General features: G+C 36.5%; 1 protein-coding gene across 2 annotated transcripts in view; it reads left to right on the top strand.

Moving 5' to 3' along the window:
• The window catches only part of LOC106061188 (uncharacterized), an 89975-nt gene extending 83365 nt beyond the window's left edge, over positions 1 to 6610 (top strand). For both annotated transcript variants that reach the window (XM_056008768.1, XM_056008767.1), the window contains exons 12-17: positions 386 to 451; positions 1276 to 1394; positions 2539 to 2663; positions 3266 to 3364; positions 4736 to 4827; positions 6365 to 6610. In XM_056008768.1, the coding sequence (XP_055864743.1) occupies positions 386 to 451; positions 1276 to 1394; positions 2539 to 2663; positions 3266 to 3364; positions 4736 to 4827; positions 6365 to 6604 (741 nt within the window). In that variant the 3' untranslated portion in view covers positions 6605 to 6610. The remainder of the gene's footprint in view (positions 1 to 385; positions 452 to 1275; positions 1395 to 2538; positions 2664 to 3265; positions 3365 to 4735; positions 4828 to 6364) is intronic.
• The last annotated feature ends 9397 nt before the right edge of the window (positions 6611 to 16007 follow it).

Genomic DNA, 16007 nt, shown 5'->3' with positions numbered 1-16007 from the left:
TATTTTTCCTTATTTTCTTCTGTAATTGAGCTGTCTGGGTAAACAAGATCTATCAAAGCTCCGAAACTAATTGAAATAACAGTTGAAAGTTCTTTGTCACAGGGAAACGGATTGGAACTTTATTACAATTTTGTTTTCATTTGTTTCTCTGCTGTTGCAATGATTACATCGTGCAGCATTAATTGTAGACAGAAATAAACATAACTTAGACTGAGAAACAAAACGTGGATCTGTTTTACGAATGAAGAGATACCAATATGTGTGCACTCTTTAAGTTATGTATTGCTACTTAATAAAGCACACAATGTACTTTCTATTTCGGAAACAATAGGTTGTTTTTACAACTACTGTACTAGCTTCTAAATATTGTATTTTTTGGTTCCAGGTAACCCTGTTTTTCAGTGATATAGTCGGTTTCACGAGATTATCGGCTGCAAGTACCCCACTCCAGGTTGGTACGAATTCTCATTTAGAAAATTTCCAAAAGTATTGAAATGTTCAACAGAAACAGGTGTGAATAAAATTCCCTTAGGCGTTTACATTACAAGACACGAAAGATTTGTTTGGAGATGAGTGCTTCTATAGACAAGGTTTGAACGAGTGGCAGATCAACACCAACTATCTTTCTGTACAGTCTTTTCATTTTGAAAACAACAAAACAAGAACAACAGACAACATATTTTTTAAAGACGCTACCTCCTTTATTCAACGTATAGTGCTATAAGTTTTATGTTAATAACTAATGAACTTTAAAATTAAAAAAAAGACAATTTTTCTACGCCGCCCTATTCCCCTCCCCCGAAAAGGAATCCTGGTTGAATTCAACTGTAACATTAAACGTAATAGGAATTTTCTTTCGCTCCCTGTTTTCTTAATGTCTCTAGGCCACTTTTGTATTTGTAATTTCTGTTTATAAAGTTGTGTAAAAATGACTCTGACCATTATTATTATTTCGCTCGAATCGCATTAAGAAGGAAAGAGTTGAAGTATCTTAAAGAATCCTAAGACATGCTTTTGATCTTTGGATTTTTGTTAGCATTTTTTGAAGGGGTTTCCTCTTCAAACCCCTCCATCCAAAAAACTTTTAAAATACTATTTTTAATATTATTCCCTCATAATGACTGAGTACATGCCATGCAAGTATTTGTAACATTAATTTGGACAGGTTGTAGTGTTACAGAACAAATTGTATCAAGTATTTGTAACATTAATTTGGACAGGTTGTAGTGTTACAGAACAAATTGTATCAAGTATTTGTAACATTAATTTGGACAGGTTGTAGTGTTACTGAACAAATTGTATCAAGTATTCGATGATATTCTGGACCATTATGATGTGTATAAAGTGGAGACCATTGGAGACGCCTACATGGTGGTCAGTGGCTTGCCCAACAGGTCAGTCTTAGGATATCGCTTGAACCGTCATAACACAATTAGAGGTTACGATTTAAGCTTTGTGGATCTCAAACTGAATGTGTTGCTATGCGTGTTGTGTTTAAGACAAATTTTAACTTGTACGGTCGAAGTACATCCAAAGTAAATGTCAATGTCACAGCATTGAGGGGCTGGTTGAGATTGCGGGGTGATATTTATAAAACTTTGGTAGTTGATTGTTTCGTTTTCATTAAGATGAGCGAGGGTTTGATAGGTTCAGAGCCTCTCTTCCAAAAGCCCTGGACACAAACAAAAAACACCCAAAAAACCTGAGGTCGAGCATTGATCACGTGTTTCTCCTTGTTGGACGATAGCATGTGACTTCCTGTCGAAATGGAAGTCTGGGATAGTGTCAAAAAGAAAACGAGACTTGGCTTCTCTTTCCTTACTCTCCAATCGTATTCTTGATCAATGTTTTAATGAGAATAAAGCTTTTACGAAATATTTAGATAGGGTTAAATCTGGAATGTCTCTTGGGAATCAAAGAATGATATATACAATTCAAAATTATTTACTCAGCCAAGAACAAATTGACGTAATCGCTTTAATAAAATAGCAGTAATCGATTCTAATTTACATGTCAGGGGAACTGGTCTTATGAGACTGTCATTAAATGGGGACAATGGTCAGCCAATGCTGTTAACGACGCATTACCCTTCTAATTATTATTTGCTATCGTGAGCTTGTCTGTCTATTATGGGAACAATGACACATGACTTTCTTAATTGCTTGTCTATTCAGAGAACAATGACACATGACTTTCGTAATTGTTTGCGTATCTAGAGGACAATGACGCATGCCTACCCTACTTGACGATAATGCGGTTAACAGTCTGAGCTTTAGCATTAGACAAACTATTGTTATTTCATCTTGTATTATTATTTCTCCCAGACTCATTATCAACACGAAAAAGAAAAACAAATTACATTAAAAAACTGTAAACTTCTTTTTCATGATGTTTTTTTTTAAAATAAATATAGAATTGTTTTTTCTACTCCAGCATTTGACAAGATCGATAATTACATTTGGCATTTTGCAATTATCCTTCTGAAATCTTCACCATGATGGATAACGATTGTTTCTATTTCTTCTGTCTTATCTTTAGAAATGGCAACAACCACTGCGCTGAGATCTCTCTGATGGCCATAGAACTCCTCAGGACAACCGTAGACTTTACCATTCCTCACATGCCGCATAGGACAATACAGCTAAGAATTGGTTGCCATTGTGGTAGGTCAGGCCAGTGTGTGCGTCTGTATGTGTGTCTAAGGTGCAGGTTGGGTTTCGGGTTCTGGTTATCTGACTCGGGTTTCAGTTTCCTCTTGCATTCGCAGACGTTTTTGAAATAAATAGAATTTATGGCTCAGCAACGTTAGCCCTATTTTTTTTTTTGGGAATGGAGAATTCTTGAATAGATGCCCACATAATTCAGCGAACCATGCCATGTGGGGTGCTGCCCACTTCTCTTCATGTTTTCATATTCTTGATAACGTAAGCAAGATAAAGCCGCCAATTTGAAACTGTCTGGTAGAGTTGAGCCATAGACTCTTGAAAGTCTCTAGGCCAGCAAAAGCGAAAAAGAGCTCCCTCTCACCGGCCTGATTGAACAGAGTGTTCTGACTGAAGAGGGTCTTACAAGTGTCTACAGTGTCATTTCCAGTGACTCGGTCACTCGGATTTGCGGACTAGAGACGCTACTGAATGATCTTAATGACGGCACATACGTAAAAAAAACAACCAAAACATTGCTGAATTATTTCCAGGATATCTGATATTGCCCATGTCAATTAATGACAAGAGACATTTGTTCTAGCCATTTATCTCGTCTGCAGGTTCTGCGGTGGCCGGTGTCGTTGGAAACAAGATGCCAAGATACTGCCTGTTTGGTGACACGGTCAATACAGCAAGCCGCATGGAGTCCCACGGCGAGCGTAGGTTATCTCATTTTATTGTCCGGGTTTTATTTATTTAGTTTTATTTTTTTTTTATTTTTGGGGTGGGGGGGGAGGGGGGGGGGTCTAAGTATGAAGCGGGACGGCTGATTAATTGGAGCTTGATCGGTTGATTGATTTGATTGTTAACCTAGTGCGATTTTACTGTCACTTGCATTATGCTCAGAAAAACTGTTTCAGAAAATGAACATGAGACTTCAGATCCAGTTAAATAAACATTTGGAAGTTAAACATTTTCGATACCTAGTTAAATTCACTTAGATATAATGAAATTAATGGAAATGTTGAGATCCAGTTAAATATAATGACATTAATAGATGTTTTGAGATCCAGTTAGCAGTTAGATATAATGACATCAATGGAAATGTTGAGATCCAGTTAAATTTAATGACATTAATAGATGTTTTGAGATCCAGTTAGCAGTTAGATATAATGACTTTGGAAATCTAGTTAGTTGAACTTATCAGTTTCAAAACGTTTCTTTCACAAGTAAACTATAAATAATAATTACCGGTATTAAAAATTTAAAAAGGCTATCCCTCTATTAGCCAGCTTATAGCACAATTATTGTGCTCGTAATAGGCTAAATAATGAATGTTATGTTGTTGTTGTTTTTTTTAATGGAACGTTTTTACCACTAACTTTTTGAGAAAAAGTCCTGGTTTAGTGAATGTATAAATCTAGCAGAGTTTCTAAACTTCTAATGATGGGCCTATAGATCTAGACTTACAAGACGGTACACACAATGTTCCTGACCGCCTATTTATTTATTGAACACTTAATGTTTAGGAACTATATGGGAGGATAACCTATGATATAGGTCTATGTCTGTTCAACATAAAGATTATCTAGATCTCAGTGGCGTAGCTAGGGTGGGGGGAGGAGGGGGGAGAATTTGACCCCCCCCCGGTCCCCGACTTGAGGGGGGGGGTGCCCAAAATTAGTGTTTTTTTTACATTAAAAATGAAATATTACGTAAAATGTAGCGGCCTCCAAAGAGTTCAAGCCTCCCTCCGGACCCCTAACTATGGAAAATTCCTGGCTACGCCCCTGCTAGACCTAAAGCCAAATTTATTATACTTTGAAAAATTATAACGGTCAAACTGGAGTTTCCCGAATGTAACCAATGAGCTAATAATTCTTTTGCCAAAGATATACACCAACGCTCACCACATATCGGGCAGCCACAGCATAGACTCCACAAAGATAAACTGTGGCATCATTCAGTTCCAGAACTATATGGTTCATCTTGTAGGCAGTGGGATTAAAAATTCTTAGACTAAAGTACACTTTTCTGACCAAGCCAATTAAATAAACAATTTGTGTGTGTATGTTTTGTCTACCTGACAGCTAACAAGATCCACATCAGTGATGCCATGAACAATTTGTTAATGAAAATCACAGGATTTATTACTGAAAAAAGAGGTGTCGTTGAAATTAAGGTAGGCCCAATAAAAGGTTAATTGTTTCTCTTTAAAATTTGTTTTATTACAAAAAAAGAGTGGCACAATGAGCGCTATCATAATTAACATTTAAATATTAGATAGCTTGTAATAGCAGTAACGGCCATATTTCTAGTAATATTTTTTTTTTACAATGCTTATATCAACTCACTCTGGAATTAAAGAAATGAAACTTGACAGATGTGGTGGTATAAGTTGAATTAGTCCCCTTGAGGAGGCTTGAGCCCTGAGTTTGAAATCAAGTGTACAACTTTTAAAAAATGCATTTAAAGAGTGATCACGGTCATTCTCACGCAGATATCCCCTCTGAAGTTCTCCTTCCTCCTCCCTTTCCCAACTGTCCAGACAAGTGATAGGATCATAGCGCATTGAGAAAGCTACAAGGATGAAAATGCTCTAAACAAAAACAATTATATAAATCTTAATCTTAATCGACAAATAACTGAAATTCATGTATCGCTAATTCCGTAGTAGAGACAGAGTTACACCAGTAAACGTAGAGTCTTAATACTCTATGTTGATCTGATTCAAGTTTCGCTATTTTTTCTCTAATTTTTGTTCGTATCCTGATCGTGAAAGCTATATATGTGTCTATGTCTCGGACGAAAATTATACATCGATCTGTCTTTAACCGTGTTTTCGACCAATCAATCTATCACTGATCCCATTAACAATCATCCGTGAGATGATGTTTCCCGAAATAATTTACTCCTCTCTCTCTCTCTCTCTCTCTCTCTCTCTCTTTTTCTCTCACACACAAAATGAGGAGTTTCTCTTGACACTATCGAGCTCCTGAATCTAGATCTTTACTTAGTACTGCCTTTCTATCATGGCACTTACATTTCAGTGTTTCTGCATCCTTGACTTAACAATAGAAAGGAACTTTATTACTAGAATTAAATTTGACACTGCAAGTTTATTTTGCTACTACCAATATGATATGTAAGAGGTTCTATAAAGAAAATGAAGCCCTAGCACTCCCCCATTTGTCAGCCCGTGGAGTATGTAAGGGGGTTGAGAACCTCGACTTTAATCATTTCGATATAGATATATATCTGGGTCACGTGGTTTTCTATTCAAGAAAGAAATGTCATTAACGAATGTATTGATCAAAGAAGTAGATCTCAGCCCTATTCTTAGTGGTTAGAAATGTCATTAACGAATGTATTGATCAAAGAAGTAGATCTCAGCCTTATTCTTAGTGGTCTCAGACTTTCTGCTTCAATGTCTTGAGTTATTAACAAGGGAGAGAAGTGTAACACTATCAAAATGTCATAATTGTAGCATTTTGCAAACACCGGATCTAGGAATTCGGGAATCTGAATATACAAATTACATTGTTTGGAAATCTAATGAAAAAATATTTCTTATTTCCCTTAAGGGTTATTAAATGTTCTTGAAAACAATTATACTTCCTTTACTTATTTCCAAACTGAAAACTCACTATACATTATTTGAATACGCCGACAGACTCCAAAAATACGATAATTATTTGATTGTATTGTTTTGTTCATAGGGCAAAGGTTACATGGAGACGTATTGGTTACATGCTACCGAGAGACCCCTTAGAACATTAGCCAGCAACGGTATCATTCTTCCAGACGTGACGAAGAACCACCACCACAACACAAGCAGGCAGAAGAGCTCCAGCAAGGTAATCTACTCTGTTCCCACGGTCATATCAGAACACTCAGCTTGGAACGAAGAGGAGCACCAGCAGCCATTGGAGGCTGACCACACTACACCACTCAGTTGAATCTAACTGTTTTAGGTCATTGTACTGAGAGCAAAGAGCAATCTCTTAGCATCATCCAGAATAAGAGGATCAGATATGTTCTGAAGCTTCACTATTCACAGACACGAATCTCTGACATTTAATCCCCGGAGAAATAGACCTACAGATTCGTTGCCATTATTACGATGGATGTGAAGATTGATATCAGCTTATGTCAAAAATCTAATCTAAATGTAAATATTGAAAAATATGCACACTAATATATAGTATTTATTGAAGGAAAAAAATCTTGGCACCCAACATATTAAGAGGTTTCATTATGGAGATCTCTTGATCTTTTTGTGGTACATTTTGTGTGGAGGAGATCTTCATAAAAATGTTAAATCAATTGAGATGGGAAGGCAGCAGATATTGTGGATAATGCGAACATCAAACAACACTTACAGCCAGCCAGTTAAAACAACATCTAACCATTGTTGTCACCGAACTCTGTACATTAGCTGCTGGTCATTGAATATCAAGGAATACTGAACGAGAAATACCTTGAAATAGATACATTCTTAAATAGTGTGAGATTGAAATGTAGAACAACTATGAAACCGAACTGTGTTATTTTTTTATTATATATAGTTTCCCTTTTTTTTTTTCACTGCTATGTAGATTTAATTCTAATATCACTCAATCCAGAACCTAATATATCTTTAAGTTTGGGTATTGAGTACTGTAAAGTAAGTTTTTTTAGAGAACCCATCTTCGTTTTTGCTATATTGTACTTCAAATACTACTTCATTCATTTTAACCTTATTATTGAGCATCGATTAAAAGTCGATATTTCCATAGTTCAATCTATACAAACTGAATGACATTGCATTGCTTTCCCATTAACCATTTGAGAATAGAGATGTGAATGTTAATGCACGAATAAATTTACCATAAAGTTTAGCCATTATGTGTTTTCTAGACACATATTGTAATATTTGATTACAAATTTTAACAACTAGGTTTTATTAAATTACTTTGAAAAGGGAACTATCTTTGTAAGAGCTTGTCAAAGAAGTCCACGTCTCTTGTCTTGACACGAATACTGTGTTTGAAATGGGAACTGTCTTTGTAATAGCTTGTCAAAGAAGTCCACGTCTCTTGTCTTGACACGAATACTGAGTTTGAAATGGGAACTGTCTTTGTAAGAGCTTGTCAAAGAAGTCCATGTCTCTTGTCTTGACACGAATACTGTGTTGGAAATGGGAACTGTCTTTGTAAGAGCTTGTCAAAGAAGTCCACGTCTCTTGTCTTGACACGAATACTGTGTTTGAAATGGGAACTGTCTTTGTAAGAGCTTGTCAAAGAAGTCCACGTCTCTTGTCTTGACACGAATACTGTGTTGGAAATGGGAACTGTCTTTGTAAGAGCTTGTCAAAGAAGTCCACGTCTCTTGTCTTGACACGAATACTGTGTTTGAAATGGGAACTGTCTTTGTAATAGCTTGTCAAAGAAGTCCACGTCTCTTGTCTTGACACGAATACTGAGTTTGAAATGGGAACTGTCTTTGTAAGAGCTTGTCAAAGAAGTCCATGTCTCTTGTCTTGACACGAATACTGTGTTGGAAATGGGAACTGTCTTTGTAAGAGCTTGTCAAAGAAATCCTCTTCTCAATACTGTGTTGGTATTTTTGTTTGACATTGTTGTTCTGAACATATCCGTTGACAACTAGATTCCAGCTTAGCTTGTGTTTGACTGCTAGATTCCAGCTTAGCTTGTGTTTGACTGCTAGATTCCAGCTTAGCTTGTGTTTGACTGCTATATTCCAGCTTAGCTTGTGTTTGACTGCTATATTCCAGCTTAGCTTGTGTTTGACTGCTAGATTCCAGATTAGATTGTGTTTGACTGCTATATTCCAGCTTAGCTTGTGTTTGACTGCTAAAATGTATTTATTTTGTTTATTTTGACTGGCCGTTGTTCAAAGAATAAGAATATATGTAAACCTAATTTAATTTTAAGATGATTATATTTTTTTAAAATATAACGGTCTAACCAGAGTTTTCACTATGTGGCCAATCCCAATTAGCTAGTAATTTGTTTCCCCCTAAGGATATAATAAACTGGCGAATTTCTAGGAAAATTGTTAGAGCCGTTTTCAAAATCCGTGCCCATTCTACTCATGAAGAGTTAACAAGGTAATACGAGACATTGTAACAGTAAGTAGCTCAAACCTTGTATTTTAAACAATTAACTCTGTCAATCATTTCTGCTGTGGTGGGAGCATAGTAAAGAGTGTATTGTATGCAGGGGGGGGGGTGTTTTAGCATACTATTAGATGTTATTTGTATGTTGACAGTATTGCCTTCTTTATGCCTTGTACCGTTGGTTACTTCCTATTCTGTTGTTTGTAATAGTGAGCTTACACTATTTGCTAACTGTACGACAGAGTGCATAACTCTTTCGATGTAAATATGTCTATGTTATGATTTAGTGTGTGTACAAATGTTTGCTTATTATAAAAATAAAATAGAATTGTTTTTTTACATTGCTAATTTATTGTTAAGTTTATATTTATTTAAAAGCTAAAAATTAATCCTTTATATTCATCCTCTTTATTATTATTAATTTTTTCTGCCGTCAATTTGTTTGTTGTTTTTTAATTAAAATACATGATAACATGTCAATTGAATATTGTGTCCATTTTAATTTGCAAGTCGATTGTTTTTAGTTGGAGTGATTATAAAAATCTGAAAACTCAATTTCACTTATTCTTAATAACATCGCTGGGGGTGGGGGGCGGTGAGGGTAGGGGTTAGATCTCATGAACATGTCATGTAACATTTGATTTAAAGCACTTTTGATTCAATCGTCACTTCTCCAGCATGCCTAATATGTATTCATCCAGCCTTTTATACCGCTCAAACCAAGTCAGTACTGACCTTTCCTTCCTAAGGTTTAGTGGACCTACATTAGTCATTATTTCATTACTGGGCTTGTCCTAAAGGTTCCACAGACAAATCTTAGTGCTTGGGACTGTATTCAGGTTATTCAAGAGCTGTCCTAGAGCCATAAATTTGCACAGGTAGGCTGTAGTGTATCTGTGATCGGGCTGCTCTCAAATACAGTGATCGGCGCATGTCTGCTCGGGCTCCCCACTTCGTGGATGCCAGCTTCCGCACAATGCAAAGTTTCCCTGAGGCCTTTCTTGCAACTTCCTGGATGTGCTTACACTTTTTAGTTTGCAATCTAAAGTTACACCAAGGTACTTGGGTTCCACTGAGACTTCTCCGTACATCCTTGTTCTTATTGTACGCTCTTGTAAGAAGTCTTTAATCCAGTAATATATCCGTCCCCGCACCCCCACGGCTATCTTATGAAGCAAACCAGGCCGCCATACTTTATCATATGCCTGATTTAAGTCAATGAAGACTGCGTATGTGCTTTCGGTCCTTTAGAACCCATCTGCTACGCTCTGCACAAAGATGTTGACTTGGTCTAAAGCGGACATTCCAGCCCTGAAACCAGCCTGTTCTGGAGCAATAAGACGGGCACCCTCAAGGTACCAAACCAGACGCTCATTTACCACTTACAATAATAATAATAAAAGCCACAATAAAACTATTTACTAACTGATCATCTCTGCCTGCCTACACACAGGACAGAGAGAGAGAGAGAGCAAAGGTTCTATGAGTGCTACGCATCACTGCATATACAGAAAGCCTCATGTGGCCCGAATCCTGTTTTTAAATCACAATTATTAGTGAAAATTTGACGTTTGCTTCTGTACAAATATTTTCACTCATCATCTAGATCAGGGATGGCCATTTATGATGCATGCGCCAAAAGTGGCGCGTCGCACATTTACATGTGGCGCATTTTACCCCGAGAAAAAAAAATCATGCCTGTTCGCAAAAAAATGAAACTAATCGAGTTCCAGAAAAAAAAAAGTTCTCCAGGAATTAAATTGACTAGCTATTACGACGCTCAATTTAACCAAAGTGTTCATAAGACTAATCAGACCAATAAACACAGAACACCGTGGTTAACGTAATTGTTATATTATAACTGAGATGTATGCTCGTTCTTTTCGTTAGCTTTCAACATTTTTATGTAACACATTAGAGCTTTTCATTCTTAGAAAAAACAAAACAACTTATAATAATAATAGTAATAATTATAAGGATGTCTTCAACAAGGAAGATGAAAAGTGTACGTGGAAAAAAAAAACAATGTTAAGCACAATGAATCTAAGATGTAATAAAGGTTAGAGGTCATGAATTTCTTTTTTTATAGAGTTTAGTGATTGATTGGGTTAAAAAAAACGAATGAATTCCAATTATAGAAACCGTTTCTAAACAATTTAGATTGTAATCTACCAAACTAATTCTCCCACTTGCAGTAAATGAAAAAAAAACACGAAACTTTAACATGTTATTACTTCTTCCTAATTGTCCTAAGAGTTGAGTCTACGACTATGGGAACTCTAGACATGTTTGCGTCCTGCTTGCCTTCATCTGCCTGACTGAACAATTTTCTGTTAGGTAAAGATCCAAGCCGATGCACATATTTTTATCTCTATTACCGATAGCTTGTATCCAAAGAGGCTGCAAGTGAGACCAAAGGCTGAGCACACAGGGAAAATTCCCACATACTCCTTCTAGCACATCAGCTGCAATAGGTTCTCTTGGAGGTTCACGCAACAATATTTGAGATAATGTAGGCTGCAATTTCACAAAAGAACACTAGGCTCAAATCACTAGGTCCCTAATACTGTACAATACTTGCAAGCACTCCAAGACACTCAGGGAGCTTATATCCCTTTAAATCAATATAGGGGGCGTGGTGGCTGAGTGATAAAACACTTGGATGCCGAACCGAGGAATCTCGTGTTCGATTCTCAGTGTAGACTGGGATTTTGAATTTCGAGATTTTAAGGACGCCCCTGATTACACCCATCAGTTGGGGAAAGTAAAGGCGCCTTGTCGTTGTGCTGGCCACATGACACCCTCGTTAACCATCGGTCATAGAAACAGATGACTTTTACACCATCTGCCCTATAGATCGCAAGGTCTGAAAGGGGTAAAGCTTACTTAATACAATTTAATATCAGCACTAGGCCCATATATATTAGACTATATAATTAGACACTAAAACACCCGAAATAGTAGATTTAGAAATAGTAGAACAAAAATACAATTGACTCTCAACCTCAGAAAACAATCCTCGTAGTCGGTAAGTATTTCCACAACATTAGACCCATTAGAAATACATCAATTTTATTCTCATAATCTGTTATATATGTCGGCTTAAAAAATACAGCACAGTAACATATGGGGTCGAAATAAAAAAAAAAATAATTATGCCGTTTCGACTTTGGCCAAGGTAAGCAAGGCCCGAGCAGTCCTACTGGATGGAAATTGTCTTTGAGACGGAAAAAGTTTGACCGTTATAATTGTTTAAAAGACCCTCACTATCCAGCCTTTCTGCAAACTGCTCCACATGACAACTAACTTAAAGAACTTGACAACCCAGGGCTCTAAAATATGTGACACTTTAATGTCCAATAAATCAGAAACAATACTGTAAAATTGGCAACGCACGCACAGCCGTATACTCTTGTACCACTGTATCAACTTAACTCGTCACGGTTGTCCGTCGCTACAGGTCATGGTTGACTGCTCGTCTAGCACTGGCCTGGGTCATTTTGTGTCAACAGGTTACATACAAACAACACCACTACCACTATCCGCGCCACCACCAGATATAACAGTATAAAAAATGTAATTTAAATTTGGCTACAGAATTAGACAATCTTTCTATCGAAACATCAGAACAAGGAAAAGAAACTGTAAATGACTAACAAATATGGTGGTATAACCTGGATTAGTCCCCTTTATACTTTGTGTAGAGAATGGACCTCATTCACCAATCGTAAACAAACACCATTTAGCCACCTGATTCTCTATCTCTTCTATACAAATCACGTAATCCACTAAGGCTGTCACGTGATACGTTGTTTTCGTTGTTTTATCAATATTATCACGTGGCTAAATGGTGTTTGTTTACGATTGGTGAATGAGGTCCATTAGGCAATTGCTTAAAAGTTTAAAACTAAATAGATAACTATAAACCTTCTATTTTCATAAGCACTTCCCTGGCACAGTGTTTAGATTAGTTTAATGGGAGACTTGAGCCATAGATTTCCAATTCAAGTCGGACCTTTTTTTTCTCATAAACGCATTTAAAAGTTATCACGGCAAAATGGACACCTTTTGTTCCATTATTGTTTTAGTTATCATTACTTATTAAGAGAAAAAATCGCTCTACAAGTTTTATAAGGCATTGTCTTTTTTTTTAAATATTTTTTTTTGTTTTTTTAATAAGTATAAATTAAGTGTTGTGTTCTGTAATAAGCATGCCTATATTTTGAAAGAAATGGAACTGAGGCGACTCAATAAATACAGATTCACTAGCCGTCACAAACACATAACAATGTCTGCCTCGGGCATAGCTTCTTCATCAGCTCTAGACTTGGGAGAAACTTCGTTACCTTCTTCAATGTCAGCATTACTTCCTAGTCAAGTCTCTAACAGTGCGCACCTACTGCACTACTTGGATGGCGGTGTGCATGGCAGGGTTATAACAACATTGTATTTTTTTTCTAAGGAGTATCAATATTGTGAAATACTAACTTCGAGGATTGTATTATTTCCGAAGTCGAGAGTCAAGTGTATTGTTGTACACAATTTTAATATTTTTTTTTTCGTGTCTATCATGTCCTAATGTTATATTAAGTAAAGGTACCCTTTTCAGACCTTTCGATCTATAGGGCAGATGAGGCAGAAGTCATCTGTTTCTATGGCCGATAGTCTACGAAGGTGCCAGGTGACCAGCACAACGACCAACCGCCTTTACTTTCCACAACTAATTTCAGGTACCCTTTAGAGTTGGATGTAATCAGGGGCGTCCTTAAAATCTGGAAATTCAAAATCCCAGTCATCATCGAAAATCCAATCCGAGACCTTCGGTTCGGTAGCCAAGTGTTTTATTACTCAGCCTCTATATTGGATTAAAGGGATATAAGCTCCCTGAGTGTCTTGGAGTGCGTGCAAGTATTGTACAGTATTAGGGACCTAGTGATTTGAGCCTAGTGTTCTTTTGTGAAATTGCAGCCTACATTATCTCAAATATTGTTGCGTGAACCTCCAAGAGAACCTAACTCGAGTTGAAATTTCACTCTGAGCATTACTGTCAGTATTCATTAAATCAGCACAATGGACAAGAGTGCTGAAATGTGTCTTTATCTTTGTAGCTTTCTGAGTAGTTTAATTGGTTGTGTTTTTGTATGTAGTAGTAAGTTATAGTATGTAGTCAAAGTTTCTGGCCAAACTAACCACAGGTGCAAAATTCGTAAGGTCTCTATATTTCAAGGGCCAAATAGTTTGAGATCGAAAGTTGTGGTGTTGGAGGATGCTAATAGAAAATGAGGGGATCAGTTTTTTTTATAGAAGCCTGTCATTTTTTTAATTCTGTTAGCTGATTAGCTTGTGTTAGGCATTTAGTTTATATTTTAGTTAGGTAGAGACGCACCATAGTAGACGTATATTGAACGAGACTAGTGACGTTTTCACTTTGTTGGGTTGGAGGCTTCTTAGAGACAGAAAATCAGCGATAGAATTTTATATGCTAAAGACGTGTTTTATAGACAGAGACTTAGACTGTGGCCTTTTCATGGATTAAACACTTGTTAAACTGTTCAACGAATTTCAGACTCAACTCTCTACTTGTTAAATCGATGTTGTCCGTCTGTGTTATTAGTTAACTACACTGGAATACACCCGAACAAGAAACTCATACATTCGCCAAGTAATTTGTCATAATCTGACAAGCATCAACAGTTGACTACAATACAGACTGGCATTCATCACACTTGTTGTAGAAGTTCGTCAAAGAATGTCATTCTGAGGAACTTTGTCATTTGTACGTAATAATGAACTGCACTAAACTAAATTTTAACACTCACTACAAGAAATTCAATTGATTTAATTATTTTATATTTTTATGTAGATCTACAAGATTCAAAACTTTTGTGTAAACACTTTTCTCAACTAAATGTTGGTATTACTTTACTATCTAATAATTATATCATTTTTTATTTGTGACAATAGGGGACTATAAAACATTATTTTGTTCTTTCTATCAGCTCCTTATCAAGATTTCGTGGTCTTGTTAAGAACGTATGTTGTTCTATTCCATGTAAAGTGACTACAATTGGATATAAATTTCATTTAATGTTTATCTGAGACGTGCCGAAACTTACATATAACATTTCAACTATATTATATTGTTTTTTTGTTTTTGTTTTGCGAATTGCGTTGATCAGTTTGTGAATCTTTTAAAACCGGTTCTTAGTGAGTGCATAGGAGGTAAAAGAAACCTATGTACGAAATCTCACTTGATCAATCATTCAGTGGGTGGTAACTTAGAAATATAATATAGATGCGCCAAATACCACTCACTGGCTAATTGATTTGTGTACCTCTGTATCAAGAGAACTCAAAAACTATAAAATAGATTCAAATGAAATTTTGCACAACAGGTGCTTGATAAGACAGTGTTTACAGATTAGCATTATCATTTTTTAAAAAGTGAACATTCTGAAAGATGAAGTGGGTGGGGATCTGCCAGAAAGACGACATGGAGTATATATGAAATATTATGATACTAAATTGAAAAGCCGAAGTAAATTCAGAAATTAAAAAATGTGTGTGTGTGTGAGAGAGAGAGAGAGTGAGTCCGAGGGATGGAGGTCTGTAGGACGATTCTTCTAATAATTCAAGTCAAAAGTCTATGTCAGGTAATATAACGAGGCGTAGGAGAAAAAAAAGGAGGTTCAAGAGGAAGACAAAGAAGGAAAGAGGAGAGAGAGATAAGAAGAAGGGAGAGAGAGAAAAGGAGAAAGAGAGAGAAAGGGAGAGAGAGAGAAAAGGAGAGAGAAGAGAGAGAGAGAGAGAGAAAAGGAGAAAGAGAGAGAAAAGGAGAGAGAGAGAAAAGGAGAGAGAGAGAAGAAGAGAGTGAGAGAAAGAGAAAAGGAGAGAGAGAAAGAAAAGGAGAGAGAGAAAGAAAAGGAGAGAGAAGAAGAAGAGAGAGAGAGAGAGAAAAGGAGAGAGAGAGAATAGGAGAGAGAGAGAGAAAGAAAGGAGAGAGAGAGAGAGAAGGAAAGAAAAAGAAAGCGAGCAGCTCCTATTCAGTGTAATAGAAACTAGAAATGACCGGCTAAAAATGATGTTAGAAGGATAGGTGAAGTGCGGCCAGTTTAATAAGAACAATAATCTTTAGTGTCCGTAAGGAAATTTGTCTTACAATTTGTGCATTACACCAAACAAAACATTGTAACTAGAAAACAAACAAAATGTACATTCACACCAGACTCACTCATAAATTA

Source organism: Biomphalaria glabrata, chromosome 13, assembly GCF_947242115.1.
Source record: "Biomphalaria glabrata chromosome 13, xgBioGlab47.1, whole genome shotgun sequence".
Classification (NCBI taxonomy): domain Eukaryota; kingdom Metazoa; phylum Mollusca; class Gastropoda; family Planorbidae; genus Biomphalaria; species Biomphalaria glabrata.
The sequence above is the reverse complement of the archived record's forward strand: the minus strand, read 5'-3'. Positions and strand labels throughout refer to the sequence as shown.